Raw genomic sequence first — 27,892 nt, forward strand, 5'->3', positions numbered from 1 at the left:
TCATTCTGTTGTGCTTGCTCTGGTTGTCGAATGTGCATTAGCTTTTGTGGTGCAAAATTATTGAATTGTCACGAAGTAGTAAAATTCGTAACTATTCGTTTGGTCTGGATGGCGAAGGTGATAGTGACGTATTTTTAGAAGGAATTGACGATGAGTTTGACAATAATTCATCAGAGAGTGGCTTGTTATATGAGCCTAGGCTAAGTGATTTCGACACTGATATTGACGATGATGTGGAACACAATGAACCAGCCACTGATGATGATAATGATAATGACGGTAATGCAGTTGACCAAACAGAACCGAAGTGGACAAGAGTTTATCCTCCAGACCCAGAAATAAAAGTGGAAGAGAAGTTCAAGGTTTGAAACGCAGGTATACGTAAATGCCGTCCGAGAAACAGTCCTCCTCTAACGTATTTCTATTTGTTTTTCTCCAATGCTATCTGGAATCTTTTAGTGACTGAGATTAATAAATACACACAGGAAATTATTTGAAATAAAATGAATTCCAGAAATATGGGTCCTTATTCTCGTCTGTAAAGATGGTCTGATGTTACAGTATCAGAAATGAAAAAATTCATTTCTCTAGTTATAAATATGGGCATGAACCCTAAGAACAACACTGGAAAATACTGGTGCACTTCAAAATTGCAAATATTTCCATATTTTTCTAAAGTCATGTCACTAAAATATTTCAATATAAAAACTCTATGTTACACGTTAGCTCACAACAATATACTCCCCCAGGACAACCAGGACATGATGCATGGTATAATGTAAGAACATTCCTGAACTCAATTAACATTTCATTCAAGAAGTATTTTATTCCCCATCAGAATTTGTCTATTGATGAATCCATGATAGGAATGAAGAATAGATTTGTTCATATAATGTATATGCAGAATAAGAGACTTGCTCGGTTCGGAATAAAAGAATTTGAAGTAGTAGACAGCAAGTATAATTATATAATCCATACGGAACTGTACAATGGAAAACGATCCTTGGCTGTTTCGACTGATCTTCTTACAGAAAATGTGTTGTTGTGCATTTGTTGACTGTCTCAAATCTTTTGAACAAGGGGTATCATTTTCACTGAAAACTTTTACACAAAAATGCCTTTAGCTAAAAGACTTTTGCGAATGACACTGTTCTTACTGGCACAGTGAATCAAAATTGTAAAGATCTATCGAAATCAGTTCTAAATTCAAAACTCGCCCCTCAGACCTCAGTATATTTCACAAAAAAAAAGATATACTTTTTGTAGGATTCAAAGAGAAACATACAAGAAAACCAGTTTATCTGATAACAACCGGCTGTCACACGGAGGACAAAATCATTCGAAGCAAAAGTGGAAAGGAAAACATAAAACCAGTTCTGATCCGTAACTATAACCTAAACATGTGGGGAGTAGACTGCAAGGATAAGTCAGTGCATGTAACATGTGACAGAGCAACAAGGAGGTACTGAAAAAATATATTCTCTTACCTGCTGGATATGGTAATTTTTGATGCCTATATACTCTATAGTTTGAACACCGACAAACCCGTTGAATGTGAGGAATTTATGATTAGTAATGTTGAAGGTCTTGTAGATGAAGAAACTCTTCAGAACAATCAACCTGGACCTTCAGGAGAAATGGGACATCAGCCAGTACACCTCCCAGGAAAGAAATTGTGGTTATGCCATGTCGGTACGACTGCAGAAAAAAATCATGCACCCACTTCTGGTGCCCAGGATGTAATTGTGGTGTCCATCAACAGTGCTACCAAAAATTAGAATATTTTTGGAGGCCTATGAAAGCAGGAAGAAAGAGGAGCCACCCCGAAGTTAGCGAGGATGAATCTGGCTAAGTAGACTCACATATTGGTCCGATGTGCTTGTGTTATTTCAGTTCTGTTTTACATTATAATACTTCAAGGTAGTGATCTTTCTACATATTTTTAATCAGCATAAAATTGTGCAAATTTTGTATATAGTAAAATCATTATATAATATTAAATTTTTACATACACCTTGCCCAGAACTTTTGGATTATTTTGGAATACTTAACATGTGTTTGGATACTTCACCCATAGTGCTCCAGGATACTACATTGGTAAGTTTAATTTTCTACCATAGTATTCTTCAGTCTTTTTTGTATAAAATGACTTGTTATACAAAAAAATTAATTGAAAATTAACATTTTTATGAATTTTTTAAAAGTTGCTTGCAAACCTCGCCTAAATGCATGCCGCTTGACGGTTCCAGGGTTAAAGGTCTTATGTGCTTTTATATTCAAAGATATGGTACAAATTTAAAAAAATTTCGACACTGCTGACCTGTAGTTATTAATCAGCATGGGGTCTCCTGATTTGAATATTGGGCACAATCTCAACACTTTCCATAAGGATGGTAAGTTAAACATTTTAAAAATAAAACTGTGAATGAAGAGAAGGGGGTACTTAAGAAGCTGCATGCAACCTTTAATTACATAAGGTGGAATTTGATATGGCCCCGCGGATGTCTTCAGTTTAAGTTTCTTCATTGCCATTTCAAAATCATTTATGTCTATAGCACTGATGCTTAAACAGTTTGTATTAACACATGAATTGCTTGGGCAAATATATTGTGCCATGTCTGGAGCATATACAGAATAGAAGAAATTTGCAAATCTTTCTGCTATATTCTGATTGTTATCTGATATTTTATCCCCGTATTTGAATGCATTGCAATTATCATTATTTTTCCTTTATTTTTTTACACAAGGCCAAAAATATTTTGTAGTACATGATACATCTTGTTCTACTGATGCTATATACATTTTATAAGCTGCTCTTATCACTGATTTCCGACCTTAATATTTTAAATTGTCTATTGCAATATTACGAAGTGTGCTTTCATTTTCTGAAGTTTTCTTTTTCTTTTGTTTTTATTATGTCGTCCGTAAACCAAACTGGATACTTTCTAGACTTTTGCCTTGCATGTTAGAGGAACCGTTATATTTGTTGCTGAGTATACGTTCGTGCAAAAGCAGTCTACTGTATTATCGACAGCAGTGCATTTGCATAATGTTCCCAAATTTATACTTCGTAGCTCATTGTACAGACCTTCAAAATCAGCTCTCCTGAAATTGTAAGCTGTTTGGGAGGCTCCATAGCCTTTTCTACGATCTGAAGTGACCTGGAATTCTATTTCCAGGGCGGGCTGGTGAGCGTGCTCAGACAATATAGGATCATCGTGCCTTATGCATGCTACGTTCCTTACCAACCGACTAATTAACACTAAATCCTACATTCTATCATTACAATTTGGAACAGAGTTATATGAAGTTAAATTGTGAATGTTCATGAAATTTACATGCTCCTGTGTTTGTCTATTTAAATGTAGATCTGTTTTTTATTATATATTGCTGTTATTCTCCAAATCTTAATTCATGGGTTATCATCGGCATTATTACTTGATACATTATCAACTATAAGAGAGATGTTCTTCATTGTATTGCAATTGGTGCAAAATTTTAGACCACCAGATAGACAAGTAACTTTGGTTTTTATCTTAATATACATCAATTATATTTCTGTGTCATTTCAAATGGTAAATAGGTCCTGCACTCAGTATATATTATTTGTGACTATAGTTCTGTACCTATTTCATTCGTTGAAGGATCCCTATCTGTCATAGTATGTCTACGCATTGGAATCAAAGGAATTATTATAGGGACAGTGAGATATAAAGCAATCAAATCAGTTAATTTAAATGACAGTGTGAGGTTAATTAACTGTAATAAATGAAACTATCCCATATTTACATTGTATCGTGACAACTTCAAGACAACACACTATAAATAAATCATTCATCACAATGATGCAATAATTAAATAATGAATTTTACACACAAGGCAAAGGTACTTACCAAGAATAATAATCGGCTGACAGGGATAAAATCATGGAAGGTTTCGGTCATGTCTTTGGTATGTTTACATAACCTGTCTATTAATTTGTTGAATGATAAGGAATTCTCTTTTTATATAAAACCAAATTTAATGGAATAACAGTTATTTGCAATTACAACTAACAAATTGCTCAACATAGTTGTGAGTAGATCAAGATAAAGAGAGGGAAGAAGAATATTTGAACTTAATTGGAGCAAAATTAATTTTCTCCATCACCTCAGAAAGAATAATTTATCAAGTAACACATGCTCTCAAATGACATTAAGTCACAAGTTATCACCATTAAGAAACTAAGTGGTGTATGAGTCTTTGACCAAACAATTAAAATCATAACTCATTAAACTTTATCTATTCTATAAAAATACTACTTGTCAGAATAATGAAAGATTCAACCAAGATCCCATCAGAAGATCGACAACAGCGAAAAAAAAAAAAAAAATTTGGCAGAAGTAATAACACTCTTCTAGAATGATATACAGCAGAACCTTGATAATTCAAAATCGGTTAATTCAAAATTCCCCTTCATTTGAAGCAGCTCCCATTCCCGGAAACATGAGGTACTGTTTTACATGTTATTTTAACTGTTTAATTCCAAATACGGATAATTCGTAATTCAAGAAACAGTGTCGGTCCCCATTACTGAAAGTGGGACTTTTAATTCAAAACTGCCTCAACTTTGAAAGTAATTTAAGTTATCTAGGTCATGATAGAACGGGAAACTGCCGGGGTAGTTTTCCATACTTTCACTCACTTTGGTATGTCTACAGTGTGCTTCATATTTGTTAAGTTCAAGTAAAATGGCAATTCTTTTGTATTCAGCATTTTAAGGAACGCCACAATATCTTGTAGCAGGCAGTGTGCGGAGAAGTAGAATCCGCGTTCACTGGCCATGCTGACAGTTGGTGAAAAAGCGTGTATATAATCAGTTCATTTGCACCGAACAATATTGTAAATGCCAATGAAACTGCATTTTTAATGCCGAGCCCAAATGGATTTGATGTTAAAGGAGAGAACGCCAGCCGGGAAATCGTACCTGGAAGTGAGAGACTTTCCTTCCTCGTCATAGCAATGTTCGAAGCTACGATGTTTTAAGGGAGTCGGGCACAGCCTGTGCTAGTACAAGGCATGTAATAAATACAAACTGTTCAGTAACCCAAAAAATAAAGCATTTACACAACAGAGCCTGCATATATTTGTCCTCGTCTTTGAATCATATGTGTTTTTCTTCCGTTTTGTAAGGTTATGTTTCCCAGTGATTTATCCAAGTGCATTATTTGAATGACGTAAATGCACCTTGTTGGATACATTTTAGAAATAGCTTTTTCTATGGCATTTGAAAGTTTTAAACTGTGACATAGGTGAATGCATGCATTAATGGGTCTTAGAATTCTTTGTGATGCGGCAATTACGAGAAGAATTTCGAAAGAAGTACTATAGCGGGAAATCATACAAGGATAGAGTCACTATACTGTGTTTTGTAATGCAGACTGAAGGGAGAGACTTTCTCTCCTCGTCATAGAAATGTTCAATAATCCACGATGTTTTGAGGACATTCGGTACATACTTTTCGTGCAAGTACAGGACTTCTATGCCAGGCAGGCTGGTTTATGTGTACAGCTTCATCCACCTAGTTCTTTCCTTACTTAGCATTTATCTCCTCATTCTGTGGACCCTCGTGCCATTGTTCCCTCCTGTTTGTACCAGCAATCATTCTCGCTACTTTCATGTCTGTTACTTCTAAATTATGAATAAGATATCCTCAGTCCAGCCAGTTTTTGCTCCCATAAAGCAAAGTTGATCTGAAAACAGACCAATGTAAAGATAGTTTTGTCCATGAGCCGACTTCCTTCTTACAGAATACTATTGATTCCAAGTGCGAGCTCACTGCATTAGCTTTACTGCACCTTGACTCAACCTCACTTACTATATTACCATCCTCGCTGAACTCAGATCCTAAATCGTTGAAATTAATTACCTGTTCCAAATTTGTATCACCAATCTGACATTCAGTTCTCTTAGATTTCTTACACACTGACATCAGTTTTATTCCTGAAAAGGCTAATTTTCTTACCATACTCATTTCACCTATTTTCAAGTTCCAAGGTATTAGACTGCAGGCCATCTGCACAATCTGCCATTAGGACCAAGTCATCAGCATAGGCCAGACTGCTTCCTACATTTCCACATAACTGAATGCCACTATACACCATTTAGCAGATGATCCTTGTAAATTAAAAACAACAAAGGTGAATGATTACAGCCTTCTCTAACCCCTGTAAGTACCCTGAACCAAGAATTCATTCTACCATCAATTCTCACTGCAGCCCAATTGTCACCATAAATGGTTATGATTGATTTTAATAATCTACCTTTAATCGCATAGTCCCCCAGCATGGCAAACATCTTTTCCCTCAGTACGCTGTCATATGCATTCTCTAGATCGATGAAACATAAACACACCTGCCTATTCCTCTTGTAGCATTTTTCAGTTACCTGGCACATACTGAAAATCTGATCATAACAGCCCCCTCTGTGATCTGAAACCACATTGGTTTTCATCAAACTTACTTTTAGCCACTGATAGCACCCTCCCTTCCAAGATGCCAGTGAATACTTCTCCTGGTATACTAATCAATGAGATACCTCGGTTGTTGTTGCAATCCTTCATGTTCCCTTGCTTATAGATAGATGCAGTTACTGCTTTTGTCCAATCTGAAGGTACCTTACCAATACTCCATGCTAATCTTGTTACTCTATGAAGCCATTTCATCCCTGCCTTCCAAGCTACACTTCATCTTATCAGATCTAATTTCATCTTTTCCTGCTGCATTTTGACAATGGACTTTATATACCATTCTTTCCACTTCCTCAAGCGTAATTTTACCAGCATTATTTTCCACCTCCCCATGAACTCGGTTATTCACAACAACACCAGGAAAATTTCCTGTTGTGTTAAGAAGATTTTCAAAATATTTCCACAACCTGCCCGGTGATATATTATGACCACCTGAATTACCCAAAACACTGTTCATTATAATTTCCCCCCCCCCCCCCGCCCTTCCTAAGATTCTTTATTGCAGTCCAGAAAGTTTTCTCTGCTGCTTGAACTAGCCTTTCCAGCTTAATACCAGAATCTCCCCAGTGACTTCTTGTCTGTCCTTGTTTCAAGCCATTTCTAATAAGCCTTCTTTTTACATTTACAACCTGGTCTGACTTCATCATTTCACCAAGATGTTCACTTTTTCCCATCTTTGCATATAGTTGTTCCTTGGCTTTCCCTTGCTGTGTCTACTGCAGCATCCCTGTATGTCACCCTACTATTCCTTTATCCTGAACCTGCTTACTGTCTACTGTTCGGAACGTCTCAGTAATCCTATCCATGTTCTTCTGTCTAATTTCCTCACCATAGAGAATTTCTACCCTTACCGTTTGGACTAGAGATATTTAGTTCACTACAGATCAGATAGTGGTCTGTATTATTGAGAAATCCCTAGAAATCCCATATATTCCAAACGGATTTTCTGAATTTGAAGTCGGTTAAGATATAGTATATTATGGATTTCATACCCCTACCCTCCCATGTGTAGCGGTGAATTGCCTTATGCTTGAAGAATGTACTTGTAACTTCTAAACCCATACTAGCAGAGAAGTCCAGCAAATGCGTTGTATTCCTATTAGCTTCCATATCTTCCCCACAATTACTAATCACCCTTTCATATCCTTCAGTCTATTTCCAACTCTCGCATTGAAATCACCCAATAGCACTATCCTATCCTTGCTGTTGACCCTGACTACAATGTCATTCAATGCTTCGTGAAACTTGTCAACTTCATCGTAATCTGCAGCCTCACATGGTGAATACTCTGAGACAATTCTCGTCCTAATTCTCCAACTACCAAATCTACCCACATCATTCACTCATTTACGTGCCTAACAGAAACTATGTTGCATGCAACAGTAATGCTGATGAACAGCCCTCCCCCACACTCTGCCCTTCCGTTTTTAACACCTGTCAAGTACACTTCATAATCTCCTATCTCTTCCTCTTTATCTCACCTTACCAGAGTATCATTTACTCCTAGCACATCCAGATGCATCCTCTTTGCTGACTCAGCCAGTTGTACTTTCTTCCATAAGCTCCATTAATTTTGATAGCCCCTCATCGAATTTCATTTCGCTCACCAAGTTGTTCCCAATGTGTCCCTCACCTGTCAAATGGGAGTGGGTCTCTGTTACTCCCATATGTCTGAGGCTTGGTTAAAATGTTTTGATTTGGTAAATTCGTGAAGCAGGATGCAACCCTACTTGCATATAGTCCAAGTGAGGATCTCTCCTCTAACGGGTTAGGGACCATGGTGGATTTTATAGTCCTAGCCGCCTGAGCACAAGGAGGACCGTGACTTGAAATATGTCCATGATGCCCACTCCCACTCTGTAGTAACTGGTATCCCGACTCTCAGGACCACTTACTAGGCCACTCAGCCGCTGCCCATGGTTCATGACCAGGGATGGGACTACAGTAATCCACACTATGAACCATTTTAAGTTACATTAGTATTAAATATAAAAGCACTTAAAATGCAAGAATATAAACTTATTCGTTACAAAGATTTGTCACAGTAAAAAGCCTGTTCGGGCACTCCAGGACATGGAAACGATGACAAAATTTTCACACAATCGGCGCACAAATTCACGGTTTGGTTCATGAAAACTGAGTACAATGCATGCCTTGGTACCGGGCGAGTTGGCCGTGCAGAGGTGCGCAGCTATGAGCTCGCATCTGGGAGATAGTAGGTTCTAACCCCACTGTCGCCAATCCTGAAGATGATTTTACGTGGTTCCCTATTTTCAGACCAGGCAAATGCTGGGGCTGTACCCTAATCAAGGCCTCGGCCGCTTCCTTCCCATTCCTAGGCCTTTCCTATCCCATCGTCGCCATAAGACCTATCTGTGTCAATGCGACGTAAAGCAAATAGCAAAGAAACCAACATGCCTTCTGATAGAAACCTTTGACCACTGCACGAGTCACTGTATGTCTGAGATCGAAGCAACTTTGGCATCAATTGTCTGTTGTCATTGCATCCGTTATATAAAACTTGCTCCAAATTTCTGTCTTCTTCCATTTATGTTAATGTATCAGCTCTTTTGTAGATTCATAGTATGTCATAGGTCCTCAATGAAGGATAGTTCTCGAGTCAGTTCATATACAAGTCTTGAGGGTGTGTGTTCGGATACACATAGTGTTCCTTAGAATAAATGCTTTCACCATTTCTGTGTCTTTTGGATCTTCCTTTCTCAGTAAGGTTAATATGATTGCAATGCCGTAGGTCATGATTTGTGTAATTTTAGATGGAGAATTTTCAAGGATGTTGACTAATATGATGTTTGTTATTGCTGCCAGAGTTCTTTCTTTTATGAGAGGTGTCAATGTAGCCCCAGTTGTCTCATTCCGAGATATTTGAATGCATTTACAATTCTTAAAGGTGCGTGTACCTGTTGCTGCTCGTTACTTCCTCCCCTTCTGAAAACCAGTTCAGTAACTTCGAAATTGTTTTCTTTGGACTCTTTTGACAGGTTGGAGATGGCTTTTTGAAATTAATTTTGCCATGGTTACGTAATGACCTTATTGTCCACATATAGATAAATGCTAAAAAGATTTTCAGGAACTGTTTCTGTTACATCTGGTGTTACTTCACTGAAAAGAAGTGTACTCACATGATCTCCTTGAAGGACCCGTACAGTCGGAAGAATTGGTTTTTATTTTGCTAAATCATTGAATATTCTCACATAGTTTTCAGGAGATACACTTTGATCAGTTTTCTATATCATGTTTTTCCCGGTTATCTCCTCCAGTTTTTGAAGGATTGTCCTCTTGTTTGTGGAGTCAACGACTTTGTGAATGTGGACAAACACTGCTTATAGCATTCCTTTATTGTGGCTTGATTGCTTCCTGTATATCTTCAATTAAGCAATTAATTGTCTGGGTTGTTGGTCTATCTCTTCTACATCCGAATTGTTCTTGTAGTGTTTTATCATCTACTATATCCCTCAGTCCGTTTGTTAAAAGCTTCAAAAATATGCAATCTAAGGCAATTCCACGGTAGGCATTTGGGTCACTCACATCTCCTTTGCCCTTGTATTGTACCGGTAACGGCGGTACAAAACTAAGTCCCCGTAATAGGAATTTTAAAAACTTACGTGTTACGCTCCAGGCCGGCTACGAATGACTGACTGGACGGCGAGCAACAGCTGTGTGCATGTGACGTAGAGAGCGGGTGACGTCACAGCATGCCTCGCCGCGATACAGAGACTTGACTGATGTGGAATGTTCTTCGAGTTTCTATGGGTAATAACTTTCCCCACAATAATAATTAAACAAATTTAACAATATCATCGTGTAACCCGTTCCCTGATCTACGTTCCTGCAGAGTTTCGCGTAAATCTGACATGAGGTGATGAAGTTATGGAACGAGATGTGAAGGCCCGGATCAGATATAAATACAGTACTGCTTCACTCAGCAGGGCAGTGTGTGGCCTGAGTGTGTGGCCAGAGTGTGTATGTGCACGCTAGGCAGTGGAGTTCACACAGTCGGTTCGCGAGCACCGTCATCTAGCGTGAAGCAGCTATTAATCTTCGAGTCCGTGGACTTTAACCCAATCGCGTCGAATATGGACTTGTACGGATATCCTTATACTGTGAGTGACAACTTTTTACTCCGACGGGACGTGATGTAAATTGTGCTTCGTCTGAACATTATCAAGTGACTGTTATTCTACACGAGTGTCTAAGACTTGGGAATGTTTTCGAGTGCTCGTAATTTGAACTTTAATGTTCTGGACAGGACTTAGAACAGTTTGCTCCTTACAGAGTACTAAATACTTCAAGTTTATGAGACTGTGTTTAAATCCAGATTTACTCGATTCCAAGCATGACTACGTCACTAATTTACCATTTCATGAACTGTGTAAATATTTGTAGGTCATGAACTGTGCATGTGTGAACTGTGCATTTCAATTCTACTAAACAGCACATTTCAATTCTACGAACATTCAGTTTTACGAACAGTCGAACCGAGGACTGTCAATACTCGATTAATTTCGTCTTTTAATTTCATGTTATTATCAATACGTGAATGAGTTCGAATTCACGAGTGAAACATTTTTTATTTTCTTATCCAATTAAATTACGTTGAACAGTGTTTCAAACTAAGAACTAAGTTGTGCGGCATTACTTTACATTATGCCAAGTGCCACAAACTTCAAGTGACTCTGTTAAAATTCGACGATAAGTTTCGAGTGGACTTTTATTTTTATGAGTATTAAACTTACATGCTCATTCGAGTCTAGTGGCCCTCTTTCATTTAACACGGGACAAAATTTAGTGACATTTCGCCGTGTAATACATTTTTTTTTCGTGTTTGAACCTTGTTAAAATATTGATAAACTTTCCTCTCATCTGTGCAGAAGCAGTCTTTGCATTAACTCGCCCCAAGGCTTAACGATGTTCATTCACGTTCATCATTCACGAGGACTACCTCAACGCCCTTCATCAGCACCGTATGGATCTTCAAGACGTCGAATGGATCTTCTAGAACTTCCATCGGGGGATGAATGGCGGTTCACTGGTATGGGAAGAGGAGGAGCGTCCGGAATCCAAGGACATCGCCAGCCCTAGGACGAGGAACATTTTCTACTGTACATGACTTTGAATTTATTAATAAACTCAGAGGAAAAATTTTAAGATTTATTTCTAAACAAACCCTCTCCCTCTGTACGCACTTCAACGAATGGTACACGCCCTGCGTCTCATGTTTACCGAAGTACCACATTTACTGTTACAGTATATCACCATTAAAGTTGATTTTCTCCATTTTCCTGGTACTTTTCCTTATACGATGCATTGATCCATGAGTTCTGTGATAGTAGAGAAGAGTATTGCCAACCTGCGGCAATTTGAAACTATACACATAACCTTGAAAATACTATTATGAATTTACAATGTGCCGTATGATTTTAATATTAAATAATTGAAACCCACACCCCTCGTCGATTTGATATTTTTGTTTTAATTAAAGTTATTTTACCACAAAGAATACTAAGAGTTCTGCTGGTGGTAGTATAATCGTCACGGTTTGCAATGCCTGACGTCACTGGCGCGCCAGATTTAAGATTTAACAGCATGCGCTAATCACCGTTCATGTCGCCATGACTCTCTTCTACTTCTAGTGCGGTGATGCCACTTCTTTGAAGAGAAACATGTGGCCACAGTTGCTCGCTAGCCTGCATGAAGTGCATGCGTTCACTGCGTGTGACATGGCCAGTGGATCATCGGAAACGACTAAGAAAAAAATCAGTTGTTATAAAAGCCAAGGCCGTGAATTTATATACCGGCTACGTGAATATTTTGAGAAAGAGCGTGATAACGGTGGTCCTCTTCTTCCTGTTACAAAAGTGGTGGATCGAGCTTGTGACGCTTTAAAAGTAGGTAGGACAACCGTGAAAAGTGTTACGAAAGAAAAGTTTCCAGTGGATCTTAATACACCCTCTGAAGTTCTGCGTACTCCTGAAAAAGGAAGACCAAGACATTGTCCCAAGACATCACTAGATGCATTTCAAAGGATGCGATAAGGCAACATATTTTGTAGTTATTACAAGAGGAAGGAATTACTTGACTCTTTGAAAGAATCTCGCTTATTCAGTGGAGGAAAGACAGTAAAGTACTGAGAGAACTTGGCTTTCGTTGGAAGAAATTTTCAGGGAGAAAAGCTGCGATGGAGAGAAGTGAAATTCTAGTGTGGCGAGGTAGATTCTTGAGGGAAATTCTGAAGATTAGTCCTAATAGAGTGGTGTGATTAGATGAAACGTGGGTAAATGCCGGACAGATGAAACTGTAGCAGGGACTTTCAAAGCACCTATTGGGAAGGGAAGTAGGCTCATTTTGCTTCATGCAGGTGGCGTTAATGGATTTGTTCCGGGAGCTGTGCTTCTTTTCAGATCAAAGAGCACTCGTGATTATTACGAAGAAATGAATGGGATAACTTTCACAACGTGGTTTAAAAATTCTTTGCTACCAAACGTAAGTCCCAATTCCGTAATTGTTATGGACAATGCCCCTTATCACTCTGTGCAACTAAACAAAGCACCGACAATGAAAGACAGAAAATATATCATTCTTCAGTGGTTGGTGGGGAATAATGTACCGGGGATATCTGCAGAAATGACAAAGGCGGAGCTGCTACAAAGTGTAAAACTCCATAAGCCTAGATTTTGCACCTACGAAGTGGACTCCATCGCTGCGGCTCAGGGTCGTAGGGTAATTAGGCTTCCTCCTTACCACTGCCACTTTAATCCAATCGAATTAATTTGGGCACAAGTTAAAGGATATGTTGCTGCAAATAACAGAACTTTCCGTCTGACTCATGTTGAACGCTTAGTGCACGAGGCAGACAAACTTGTTACAGCGGATAAGTGGAAAAGTGTTTTGAGTCACACCTGGGAAGATCTACACAATGCAAAAGAAGCTGATGGAATTGTTGAATGTCGAGTGGAAGAACTTATTTCCCTGGATGAGGATGATAGCAGTGACTCCAATGTCATTAAAGACAAGGACGAAGACACCGATATTTTCGGAGAGTGTGGCGTATTCCCTTTGGATTAGTCCCTGTGAGTACATAAGTTGTTTCATTTCATTACAATATTTTATTATTTCGACACTAATGTTGAAGTTTTATTGTAACAGCGACGTTTTTATTGCCACGTTGATACAGTTTTCAGGTTTTTTTTATTCTGACTTATTAAAATTATGGTGATACTATTCACACAGTTCGGTTTTAATGTTATTTTATATTACATCTGTAGCCTACTGTTTTTCAGTTATGGTTATTCAATTCTCTGAGTGTGCTTAATTTTGTCTGCAGTGTTTTGTTATTATCTTTACGCTGTTCTTGGAATGTGCATAACTTTCGACTAGAATGTTTTGTTATATTTACGCTGGTTTGGAGTGCAGTTAATTTTAATTGGAACGTTTTATTATTATGATTATACTAGTGTTGGTTTTCAATATATTAGAGGTATTTTTCGCATATTTCCGTCGCATTAACTCAGAATCTGATCTACGTACACGTGAAATATTTTAGGTGTGTGTGTCTGTTTATATCATATGGTTCAAAATCGGGAACACTGTCTGATAAACGTCAGGGCTGGACAGCCAGCGGCTCGACTGTAATTTGCGATCTTCTCGTGAAGGATATTGCACTGCACATTGAAATATTTAGGGTTAAATGCCACTTTTTGCGCCAATCATTAATATTATTTATATCAGAGTCACTCATCTTTTCATATACCTTGTAGACTTTAAGATCATCAACAAATAAAAAGGAAAACAAAGGTCCCATTGGTGAATGTTGTGGAATTCCAGACTTGGGCTGATAAGGAAGAGAAATGAGACCCTCGTATTTTATTGAATACCAGCTGTTGTAAGGATAGCACTGAAATCAGTCAAGCAGGCTTCCAAGAATTCCCAATGCTGACAGCCTAGTCAGAAGAGCATTATGCTGCACGGAGTCGAAAGCTTTGGTAATGTCCCTGTACACGGCATCGATCTGCTTGCAGTTGTCCAGTGGAAGTACACAGCAGGATTGGTGGTTGTTGAGCGTTTCTGGACAAAACCATAATGGTTTTTACAAGACTATTTCCGCTACTTCGGAAATGAGTGAAAGAAGAACTACTGGTCTGTAATTGGCAAATAATGATTTGTAACCTTTTTTTTGCTATTTTTTACGTCGCATCGACACAGATAGGTCTTATGGCGACGATGGGACAGGAAATTCCTGGGAATGGGAAGGGAGCGGCCTTGGCCTTAATTAAGGTACAGCCCCAGCATTTGCCTGGTGTGAAAATGGGAAACGACGGAAAACCATCTTCAGCGTAACCTTTCTTGAATACTGGAATGACGTATCCTTTCTACCATTCAGAAGGGAAATTCCCTGTACAAGCAAACCAGTTGATTATCGTGGGTAGTGAAGTAGTGGGCTCCTCAGCACACTCACGTAACACTCTTTCTGAAATTTGTTCTGGACCACATAACTTCTTCATGTCCGTGGACTTAAAAATTTACCGATTTCCGATGCCGAAGTTATCACTGATCATTTCTTGATTTCACCGAACTGTTCGGTGTGAGAATTATATGGAACACTGGGCGAATGAATATTTTTAAAAGTGTGCTAAATTATTCAGTATTAATTTCGGAGAACTAATTTCCTTGTCTTCTAATCATCAATAATGTAGCTGGCTAGATTTTGATTCGTTAATTAATAAATTTCCAAAATCGTTGTGGATGTCTGATACCTTCCTCATGAAGCATGACATAATCCCTGTACTTTCCCCACTGCATTTGTTTGGATTCTTTTCCTAGCACTGAGAGTTCGGAAGTAATCTGAGAGAAGCAAAATACTGGCAGCTCGTTTCCGTTGCCCGCATTTTGTCTGTAAGTTCGCAGTCATTACCAAAAGGGAGGACTCCTAGTCTTAATTATGCGGCAATGTATGGCGTCTTCAAGGGCAGTGTGCGCAAAATCATAAAACAGATCAAGGGATAAACAGGATTCTAGCAAGTTCCACGAAGGGTGGGACGATAGATTCCGTACGTGAGGAAAGTCTGCTCTTGTCCAATAATGATTTTGCAGTCTCTGCTTAAACAGAGAACGGAGGAATATGAAGTCCGAGTTCAAGAGCAGAATGATCTGCTTGTACTAAGTGTTCTGTTGCATCACACAGGATATTAGTAGTGACTTTCTTAGACAAGTAAACTTGGTCCAGAGAGCTGTTTCTTCGTATTGGACAATCGTAAACATGGTTAAGGTTAAATTCACTGGTTGTCTCCATAAGAAAGCAGGCTTCTTCGTTGACATGAGTGGGGATATGACGAATAGATAACGTTTTACCTGACGCCTAGGCTATTTTACGTATTTTGAATTCACCGCTCATGATCATAGTGCCATCTTGTTTTGCTACGCGATTGATTCGAGTTAGGCTTTCTCGGAAATCTCTGAGCCATACTTTAACTGCGGCCGGGGCAGGTAACTGTAGACAATATACAAGTTCGCCCAGGGAATCGGGTGGCTTTCACAACAATACATTCCCTGTTTACCGTTAGGTCGGTTCTTTCCACTGGGCCATAAGCAGAGTTCACTGCTATTAAAACTCCACTTCCCTTGTTCTTAGAAATAATTTGTTTTGCATATCATGGCAGAAATAAACGTATTTATCGTGCAATATTTCGCTATTGTCGATCGATGATTCAAACCTGTACTCCAATAGACACACGTAGTCGCATTTCGTGTCACTCAGAGCAACGTTGTAAGTCCACGAGTGTTATCCTGAGACTGGGGACATACTGGTGGTATATCCTAAGGCTGGAATTTACCTTCGGTTTGGGGTTCAGCTGGACATCGCCGGCAACTGCTAATAGTAAAATTCTCAGCATCAGGCTGGTGGAAGAAGTGTCATTGGCCATAGGCATGTGCTTTAAACAGTGACTGGATAGAATTTGCTACTTCTTGCCTTTCATATACATGTGGGATATTATTCTTCAGGGCATATCTTTCCAACAACTAATACCGCACATAACATCAAAATATATGCTAGTTAGTACACATTCATTCACACGTAACCGCGTTGAAAGCTCTTGGACAAGAAACACGATTATTAACAGGAAACAGAACACCCATACAGTTGTCCCCCATCTTGCAAAACATTCTGTAACAGATATGGTTGAGCCATGGTCTAGCCCTCCTTTCTTTGATATCTTGTGCTACCGACGTTTGGTTATGTCTTCTATGTATTGAAGGGATCCGTTTAAGTTACTGTGGCATATTTTTTTCACAATTATTGACACTGTTACAGAATAGGCCATCAGTTTATCCTTGACGATTTTCTAGATGTTGGTTTCCTGTGATTGGTTTTGATTGACTGATTTAAGTTTCCAGTTGGTATAATTTCTACTCGTAAATGTTTCTTTATTGCAGTTTCTGATTTTGAAGTGAGACTTACCTAACTCGCTGACTGAATTTACAAACATATTATAAAACTGCATTTAACTTGAAAATCTGAATATCTGCATTTAATATGAAAATTAACATTCATTAAATAAAATACACACTCGTCGGACCTTGTACTCACACTTACTTGTTACCTGCTTACTTACACATACGTTATTTGAAGGGCGCCAGCTACCACTCAGTGCAGCAATAATAGAATGAGAATCTTGACTATCTCTAGGGTGTGGGGTAATAAGCTTACTTTTGACAACATACCATATAAGTTCTGGGAAAAGGAGATTGGCGTTCGGTTTCCCCATTAATTTAGAGGTTAAGATATTTTACTATCATTGAAATAAAACTATGAATTCGTTTGATAGAACAAATATATTCTGTAAATAATATATAAAAAAATAGTGAGTCTTGTTGCGATAAAACGGATGAGAATATGAAATTATGACATTGCAACTGAAAGAAACTAGGCATGAATTTAAATTCTTCTTGACCGGACATTTAACAATTTATACGAAATATTTCCCTCATTGATTCACTTGACTGTACCTTCAACACTTTGAGTGTAATTACGACGTATTCCTTTGATGTGGTGTTTACTGTAGATGTGTCACGACTAACTTGGTGATACATCCTTGTGACTGCTTCTTCTCCATATCATCTGATTTCTTTGTAAGTCAATATGGTATTACCTCTTTGCAGGTCCAGGGTTGCCCTCTCTGACTCCATGGTAAGCCCTTATGTCCGTGTCTTCAACTAAGTGACCGACCAACCTCTGGCCTCACTCTCTCAATGACCAATGATTAATGGCTCACTGAGTCATCTCCATCTCTCGTTCACACTCGTTGACTGACCGACTGAGGCCTCTTCATCTAGTAGACTTCTTCACTGTACTGCTTCCGTTTAGATAATGACTGACGCTACAGTATGCATCCACCTTTTATAGACGTTGGTTGACACAGCTACGTAATCTCCAGAAATAACAATGACATACTCCCACAACGCCTCAAACTGTTGCATGTAATGGTGAAATGCTCTCCGGCTCGCTGGGTTTCTCAAAGAAAGTGAGCTCAGTGCTAACTGAATACCATGACGTGGCAATGACTTGGCAGAATCGCCAGCAATATTGCACAATGCAATGATGCCATATCCACCATCTGATATATAACAATTCTCACTGTACATGTATTGAATGTTATTCTACACATACGTATACATGCATACATCTAAGTACAATCCTGCAAGCAACTAGCATTACAAAACTGAATTGAATAAGACATAATTACAATAATAGTAACAATATCACAGATAAAATAATAATAATACTGACATAATAATAATAATAATAATAATACAGATAAATTAAAATAATTAAAATACAGATATCATCTTGTAACGGGATTTGAACCGTTATAATTCGCCTCCCTCATAAATAAATCGAAGAACAAAGAATCGATTGATTTAAGAACAAAATTATGTATATGACACTGACACAGATAAACACTTTAAATGAGTATACAACAATAATTTTCTGTTTCAACATCCATACATTTTATAAAATATCACAAATATGAGAATTTTTCTCGCACATTGCCATCGTAGATAACTGTTCAGTGTCCCATTCTCATACAATTCACAATTAATTAATTAATTTAACACGCACAAATAATTTTAAATCAATATACAACATTCTTCTTTTTTTAACATATCAAAACATTTTGTGAAAATTCACTTATATGAGAACTTTTCTCACATATTGTTATCGCAGTTAACTGTCTATTGTCATGTTCTCCGTTTTTGTTACACAGAACATGAAATGTAGCACTTATTCTTCCAATGCACCAATACGACACTTGGTTCACATGAAAATCGCAGATGTTAGTTTTGTTTTGCCAGTTTCTCACAAAATTAATCATTTTTTTATCTCAACAAATCTCACATGATGTACTTCTTTAAATTCTTAATGTTGTAAGTACCGACAATCTTCCCTTCCTTATCTCTTAAGGAATATGCACACTTCCCGATACGGTTCACAATAGTGAAATACCCCTGATACAAAAGAAAGAATTTAGACATATTTCCCGCCTCTGCAGATGATGGGAATGGAACTCTGAGTAGCACCTTGTCACCCAAATTGAATTCGTCCAATTTTACCCTTGTAAACTTACATATATCAAAAAATCACATCCTACTTGGTAACAATAATTAAAGAATCAATACTATGGCTACAAGATGGTTCAATTATTCCGTAATCCAGCATAATGTGTATTTGTTCTTAGTCGTCACTAGCATTTTTTAGTTGAATGGGGTACTTACATTTTTAAGTTGAAAGGGGTACTTACCTCCCACAAATGATGAATGGTCATGTACTACAAATTTATGTTCATATACGTGTTCTTCCTCACTCACCACTAAATACATCTCCATGCTTACCTAACATCGAACACAATTACTCCTCCTGTAATTCACTCAAATTACCTCACGTCACTGCCTCGTACCGACGATCCCTCGGATACTAGTCGTACAGACACGTAACACACCTTAACATTTCCTCTCACTAGGAACAACTTCACTTACCTCTCATATCTTTCAAAGAACACACGTCACCAACACACTTACCTCAGACCATCATTATTAATACGTACTTCTTTGCTAGATTACTCCCAGAACAAACACACACTACCTAAATCAAAGTCTATTCTACTTCCATGATATGCAACCAAGTCAGCTCCTAAAATAACTGAGTACACAAGTTTTGGTACAACAAGGCATGACTGAAACTTACAATTATCTTCAATTATGATTGGTACCGCTATCATTTTATTTACTCACTTTGACTTACCCAACGGTTGTTTCAATATCTAATAGAACCTCCATTTAACTTCTTCATATCATAATTTCAATCATCGGAGTTACTACTTCACTACTTACAGTATATTCTCAGTATTATAAGTACTTACATCACGTAACAGAACACTTCTTACGTCTAACTTACTACTACTATTAATTACTTCATTATCTACGACTACGTCACTACTTAAATGTCTCACTTAACATTACTTAGGTCACAATCATACTACTCTTAAATCTACTTTCACTACATAACTACTTATACTACATACCTGTTCAACTTCTACCTTCGGACTGTTCACTTAATTTACCCGATTCCCTGTGAATCTGAAATACTCTGGCTCGATAACGACACCTTGATAACATTCATATTCAGACTATCATAGTCTCTCTGATAACTCAAATCCGTACGCCTCCCATCTTCTGATTCTCTCTGGTTACTCCTCTGACCCTCTCTCTCACAACTCAAATCCATACGCCTCTCATCTTCCGATTCTCTCTGATTACTCTTCTGACCTTCTCTCTCATAACTCAAATACATATGCCTCCCATCTTCCGATTCTCTCTTGTTACTCCTCTGACCCCTATCACCATCAACACAACTATTAATCCTCTGCGGATCATGATCACTACCTCTCCTCTGATACACGGCTAACATTTTTCCCCCTCTCTCTACTATACTACTTTCCCCAGACATCATGCGCTCTCTCTCTCGCGCGCGCCCTTGCACACATTCCTTCCAAAGCCTATCAATGAACTTGCCTTTAATTTCTCCTAAATTAGACACATTATCCCAGTACACTTGAAACCACATTTTACTTTCACCAACAAAAACATTAGACAAAATCTCCAACACATATTCCCATTCAATAATATTATTCCTCAACTTACTTGCAAATCTTTTCTCAACTATTTTCACAAATTCTGTAGTGCTGAACTGTTTTCCAGAAAACCCGGTTAAATGACAATCCCTACTGAACATACCACTCACTACTATCACTTCTTCTGTCATCTCACCTGTACCTTCTTGTCGTATCACTTCCTGGCAACTCAAAATTTCTTCTTCCGCTCCTCTCTCAGCATTCTCTTCCTCTATTCTCACTTCTTCCTGCAATTCTTCCTCTCTCTCTCTCTCACCTGCTGTGATAGCATTTCCTGTTCGTTCCGTAGTTCACTGACTTCCACAAGTTTGCTTTCAGTTTGTTCAATTCTACTAATCTGTTCCCTCGTATCTTCACTAACTGCATTGTAAATTTTGTCCAATCTTTTCTCGACTACCTCATGAATTTCTTCCCGATTACTCGAAATTTTATTACTTAACAGTACGATCTTGTTTGTACATGTTCCTTTGACATGCTCAATCTGAGTATGAAGCTCGCTCCGACTCACTCCATTTCTTCCCTAAGGTCAACACACTCTTTATTTAACTTATTTTCTAATGTAGATATTTGACTAGTTACCTCTACTATCTTAGTATCTATTTTATAATTTAGTGATTAACTTAACCCATCTATTTTATCATTAATCCCATTAAAATTCTCTTTATTACTACCAATTAATTCTTCCATTTTACTACTTAGTGAGTTAATCTGTTTATTACAATTTTCATTATTAATACTAATTAATTATTTCATCTCTTTCTTATTATTTTCACTACTACTAGTAAATAAATCTTTCATCTCTTCCTTACTATTTTCAATCAGTTTCTTACAATTTTCATTATTAGTATTAATTAATTCTTTCATCTCTTTCTTATTATTTTCACTACTAGTATCAATTATTTACTTACAGTTTTCATTATTAGTGCTAATTAATTCTTTCATCTCTTTTATCTCTTTCTTATTATTTTCACTACTAGTATCAATTATTTTCTTACAGTTTTCATTATTAGTACTAATTAATTCTTTCATCTATTTCTTATTTTTTCACTACTATTATCAATTATTTTCTTACAGTTTTCATTACTGATCTCTGTAAATCTGGCCATCAGCAAATTTATAACATCTTGGTTCATCCCCCCCGCGATTTCTTTTTGAGTTTCAGTGTACTTCTCAATTTCTGCACTTTCCTGAATTAACTCAGCAGCTTCCATCGTATTCACCTGCTCCCTACTCTGAATTTCACCTTGGATGTCCGCAGAAGCAACGACCTCGTCATCACATGACTTGTTATTGTCTTCTTTGTCCATCTTTGGTTCACTAGTGATAGTACGCGATCTCAAATTAATTTCCCTCTTCAAATCCCTTGACATATCCCCAAAATACAAATATATATCACAAAATTACACTCCTGACATTTACCGGTAATAATTCCGTTGGCTTAAATGTGCATACTCTTCCCAAAATGAACCTATGATATGCTGTCATTCAGACCAAGTTCTGAATTTATTCGAGTCCCACGTTACATCGACACTTTGAGACTTACCTAACTCGCTGACTGAATTTACAAACATATTATAAAACTGCATTTAACTTGAAAATCTGAATATCTGCATTTAATATGAAAATTAACATTCATTAAATAAAATACACACTCGTCGGACCTTGTACTCACACTTACTTGTTACCTGCTTACTTACACATACGTTATTTGAAGGGCACCAGCTACCACTCAGTGCAGCAATAATAGAATGAGAATCTTGACTATCTCTAGGGTGTGGGGTAATAAGCTTACTTTTGACAACATACCATATAAGTTCTGGGAAAAGGAGATTGGCGTTCGGTTTCCCCATTAATTTAGAGGTTAAGATATTTTACTGTCATTGAAATAAAACTATGAATTCGTTTGATAGAACAAAATATATTCTTAAAATAATATATAAAATGTAGTGAGTCTTGTTGCGATAAAACAGATGAGAATATGAAATTATGACATTGCAACTGAAAGAAACTAGGCATGAATTTGAATTCTTTTTGACCGGACATTTAACAATTTATACGAAATATTTCCCTCACTGATTCACTTGACTGTACCTTCAACACTTTTAGTGTAATTACGACGTAATCCATTGCTCTGGTGTTTACGAAATATTTCCCTCACTGATTCACTTGACTGTACCTTCAACACTTTTAGTGTAATTACGACGTAATCCATTGCTCTGGTGTTTACTGTAGATGTGTCACGACTAACTTGGTGATACATCCTTGTGACTGCTTCTTCTCCATATCATCTGACTTCTTTGTAAGTCAATATGGTATTACCTCTTGGCAGGTCCAGGGTTGCCCTCTCTGACTCCATGGTAAGCCCTTATGTCCGTGTCTTCAACTGAGTGACCGACCAACCTTTGGCCTCACTCTCTCAATGACCAATGATTAATGGCTCACTGAGTCATCTCCATCTCTCGTTCACACTCGTTGACTGACCGACTGAGGCCTCTTCATCTAGTAGACTTCTTCACTGTACTGCTTCCGTTTAGATAATGACTGACGCTACAATATGCATCCACCTTTTATAGACGTTGGTTGACACAGCTACGTAATCTCCAGAAATAACAATGACATACTCCCACAACGCCTCAAACTGTTGCATGTAATGGTGAAATGCTCTCCGGCTCGCTGGGTTTCTCAAAGAAAGTGAGCTCAGTGCTAACTGAATACGATGACGTAGCCATGACGTGGCAATGACTTGGCAGAATCGCCAGCAATATTGCACAATGCAATGATGCCATATCCACCATCTGATATATAACAATTCTCACTGTACATGTATTGAATGTTATTCTACACATACGTATACATGCATACATCTAAGTACAATCCTGCAAGCAACTAGCATTACAAAACTGAATTGAATAAGACATAATTACAATAATAGTAACAATATCACAGATAAAATAATAATAATACTGACATAATAATAATAATAATAATAATAATAATAATAATAATAATAATAATAATGCAGATAAAATAATAAAAATACAGATATCATCTTGTAACGGGATTTGAACCGTTACAGAAGATCAGATCAATAGTGCTGCTTTCATTTTGTCCTGTGTATGTCTCCTCAGTATCTTCACTTAGTAAAGGTAATCCCTCCATCTCCAGGTAGTTTACTACCATCCCGGCTTGTTTGTTTCTGAAATCTTATCTGACAGTTACATTGTTACATGGTAAGCACTGTTTATTGATTCACTCCTGTAATGTACATGGTTCTAGCATGAGAATTTGTAATGTGTTTTGTGTATATTTCAGTGTTGAGAAATTTCCGATACTGACCAAAGCCCAGTTGCAATCAAAGCAACTGTATCAGTGTACTGTTGGCGAGAATTCCTATTCCCAATATCTTCCTGTCAAGGACCTCCTGCCTTCGAATTTTGGCGAACGGCCGAATCAGTGCAGCGTTTGTGATAAGTCGTTTGTCAGACAAACCAGTCTTAGAAGACACATGGGCGCCCACTCTATCATTCGGCCTTCGAGTTTTCGCGAACTGCTAAATCAGTGCAGCGTCTGTGATAAGTCGTTTGTCAGACGAAATAGTCTTACAAGACACATGCGCACTCACTCCAGCATTCGGCCTTACCAGTGTGCTGTTTGTGGAAACTGTTTTGTAGAGAAATCGACCTACAAAAATCACATAAGTTTGCACTCTGGGGATCGGGGCTACCACTGTACCGTCTGCGAAAAGTCTTTCTTCACTCGAAGCCATCTTCAATCTCATCAGAAATTACACTCTGGTGAACGGCCATACCAGTGTACAGTGTGCAAAATGTCCTTCATTACACAGGGCCAACTTAATTCCCACTTCTTATCGCATTCTGAAGACCGGCGATTTAAATGTGGTCTCTGCGAAAGGTCGTTTGCAAAAAAAAGTGCCCTTAAAACACACATCTTTACGCATTCTGACCAACGGCCATTTCAGTGTATAATCTGCGAAAAGTCGTTCGTAACACGGAGCATCCTTAATACGCACACACTATCCCACTCCGGAGAAAGACCACACCCCTGTACTATATGTGAAAAAAAGTATGCGTTAAAAGGTACCCTTAAAATTCATTTACTTTCTCACTCTGCCCGACGTCAATATAATTGTAGCGCCTGCGAAAAGTCCTTTGTCAAAAAAAAACATCTTAAATCACACCTCCTCTCGCACTATAGCAAACGGTCGAATCAATGTACTATCTGCGAACAGTCGTTTTCCGACAATGACAACCTTAATAGACACATTCTCTCTCATCCTGCACAAAGGGCTTAGTGTACTTCTAAGTCCGTTGCCACAGGAGCACATCATTAACCACGCCTTGTATATCAGTGCGTTGTGAAGCCACTCCAGTGTACTGCCTGCGAGAAAAACGCTTGAAAAACATGTGCTATCGGACTCTGACTAATAGCCATACAGTTAACTTGTCTGCAATATTCTTTCATTGAATCAAACAATCTTATGAACGATTGCTATTTCATTCCGAGAAATAATCATGGAAATATATGACTGCAGGATGAAGTTCTCCTGAGGGGGCCATCTGAAAAACACGTCCTATGTCACTGCTCACTTTTCCGTTTGTGGTTCACTTAAAGAACAAACGCTTTTTCAGTCGGCTGATCGACTGTGCAGTTGTTTCTTCTGCTGAAGGACATATACAGGACGATATCTTCAAACGCACCTCCTATCATCACTCTGGTGTTTGAATGACTAAGCAATTTTCTCCACACAGATGACAGATTTCTTTGTAAATGCCCGGATTTTATTATTGCAGACAACATATCGTGCTCAGACGCGGCGGATAAATTTATATCTAACGTATACCACACATTGAATATAAGTGGAGAGGGAGGAACATAAAAAGGAAAATGAAATTTCCCAGTAAAATGTAGAGATTCATAAGGAAAGGGTTACTAGACGAATGAAATCAGACAAGCAGACACCGCACAAGTAGCCATGGGCTTTAGGTCACATAGCTATCACCTTGCATTCAGGTGATACTGGGTTCGAAAACCACCGCCGGCAGCTCTGGATGTGGTTTTCTGTTACTTCCTATTTGGACACTATTCAAACTCCCACCTGTGTCCTATTCCTTACATGTCTATGTAGTTGCGACATGCAGACAATATGGAGAAACTTCAACAGTATGCGGCTGTACGTATATTCACATGTAAATTAGAAGTTTATTTGTGTAAATGCATGTTAAGAACACCAGCGCAAATTAGCAAAACATAACAAATCTCTAAAAATTTATGCAAAAAGTAAAGAAAGACACATTTTGACCAAAAATTTCCCAACACCTCAAAATCATCATTTTTGCACTGATCGTGCCTATACGAAAAAATTCAAGAAATAAGGAGAAAACAAAAAATCGTCCATATGTACAAAAAGTAACGTCAGAAACTCCAGAGATTAATAATTTCACGAAAATATGAAAAATCATCCTGAACTAGCTTGAAAGAATTGTCTCAATATTTAAATTGTAATTACAATCTTATTTACCAAATGTATCCAAATTCATTTAAAAATGCCTAGTTTTTATTCACAATTTCCTTTTATAAACCAGGAAGGAGGAGCTATTATGAAGCAGAAAATGACTCGCAGATAACAGATAACTTCAACCTCAGGGTTATAATGGCTATCGGAAACCCGAGAGCTACTGACATCTGGTGGATATTTCAGAAAATTATAGTAGTTTTAATTATTTTCGAGCGATGTATGAGCGAAATGAAATAATGTTTTGATCAGAGCCCACTTTGGAATATAGTTCAGAACTATATCCTTTTCAATACTATTCTTAACTTTCTAAATCTGTTGTTTCAATATTGTTTCTCCTCCTCTCCAATAGTTCAGTCGGTTGAGGCAGAAATCTGTCGATATCCGTTCATTTATATATGAGGCGCCCATATATTAAGGTTCGAATCATAATAGTTCCATAAAATTTGAGTTCTTGTTAGGGTTAAGTAGATGCAATTGCTAGGAATGCGAAATTGAAACAGTGGGCCCACTGTGCCAGTGGCTCTTCCAAATAACAAAGGTTAATTCTGGATTGATGCTATGACATTGGCAGTCTGAAAGAGGCTGACATGGCAGATAGGGTAAAAGTGAGTGCGTGCATATTGCCAGAAGTCTATTTTTTTCTTATGCTCGTTGTTATCTCTTGTCTTCTCCGGTCAATCATAGCCATGCTCCGCTTGTATACCAACTAATTACAAAGGCGGAAGGTCGATTTTAATAAAACAAAGTTTATTGAAATTTATATTAATAAGCACATAATGTTAAAGAACTAAAATATTACATTACATTAAATTATTATTATTATTTCATTATTATGTATAAAAATATCTAAAAATATATGTATATATTTAACTTTTAATTAACGTTCTATTAAAAATTTTCAGTTACTATACCATGTTTAATATCATTAGTTAAATATATTTTACCATACATGTTATCTAAGCAAGTGTGTTATCAGGAATATTAGCATTAAATGTCGCACAGAGTTTCATAGTAGTTTTCTGAGCTGTAACATTTCTTTGCCTACTCTTATTGATAACATAATTAAGATAATAATGAACTCCAGAGGATTAACAGAATGATCCAGTTTTAAATGAGCTATACTCGTACATTCTGTAAAAGCATTACGGGCTTTCAGATAAGTGTTAGGAGGACATAAAATACACATTTATTCTGGTGATATCTCGTTTCTTCCAATTTGCAGGTAAATATTTTGAAGGTGAACCTGGTCAAACTTAGAATGATCTAGATCTTGATTACCTTCCCTATTAGTTCAAAACACAACAAAAATAAAATACAGCATATTGAATTGTGGTAATTTGTAATACCTTTTTTAAAGTTCCTTTTCCCACTAATGCCAGAAATATCTTCAGTTTGAAGGTCATAGTATTTTATAGGTATTATTGGTTTTTCTTGTATTTTTCTTAATTGTATATCTGTATTTGGCTCGTGTTAAACAACTGACATTTTTTTCTCCATTGAATGTATAGCAACTTTTCCTTCCTCAGGTCAAGTTCCAGCGATATCAGCTCCCTCTGCATTTCTTTTGCACCATATGTTAACCTGCGTGTATGTGGAAGTTGTGGAAGTGTAAAGTATTGAATGTGAGAAAAGGAACATTAAGAA

The 27,892-nt window shown here is 37.6% G+C and overlaps 1 protein-coding gene across 1 annotated transcript in view; it reads left to right on the forward strand.

Moving 5' to 3' along the window:
* Nucleotides 1-27,242, forward strand: part of LOC136865919 (zinc finger protein 39) — a 60,411-nt gene extending 33,169 nt beyond the window's left edge. The window contains exon 5 of the mRNA XM_068226910.1: nt 24,025-27,242. Within this exon, the coding sequence (XP_068083011.1) occupies nt 24,025-25,024 (1,000 nt within the window). The 3' untranslated portion in view covers nt 25,025-27,242. The remainder of the gene's footprint in view (nt 1-24,024) is intronic.
* The last annotated feature ends 650 nt before the right edge of the window (nt 27,243-27,892 follow it).

This window comes from Anabrus simplex, chromosome 3 (genome assembly GCF_040414725.1).
Source record: "Anabrus simplex isolate iqAnaSimp1 chromosome 3, ASM4041472v1, whole genome shotgun sequence".
NCBI lineage: Eukaryota > Metazoa > Arthropoda > Insecta > Orthoptera > Tettigoniidae > Anabrus > Anabrus simplex.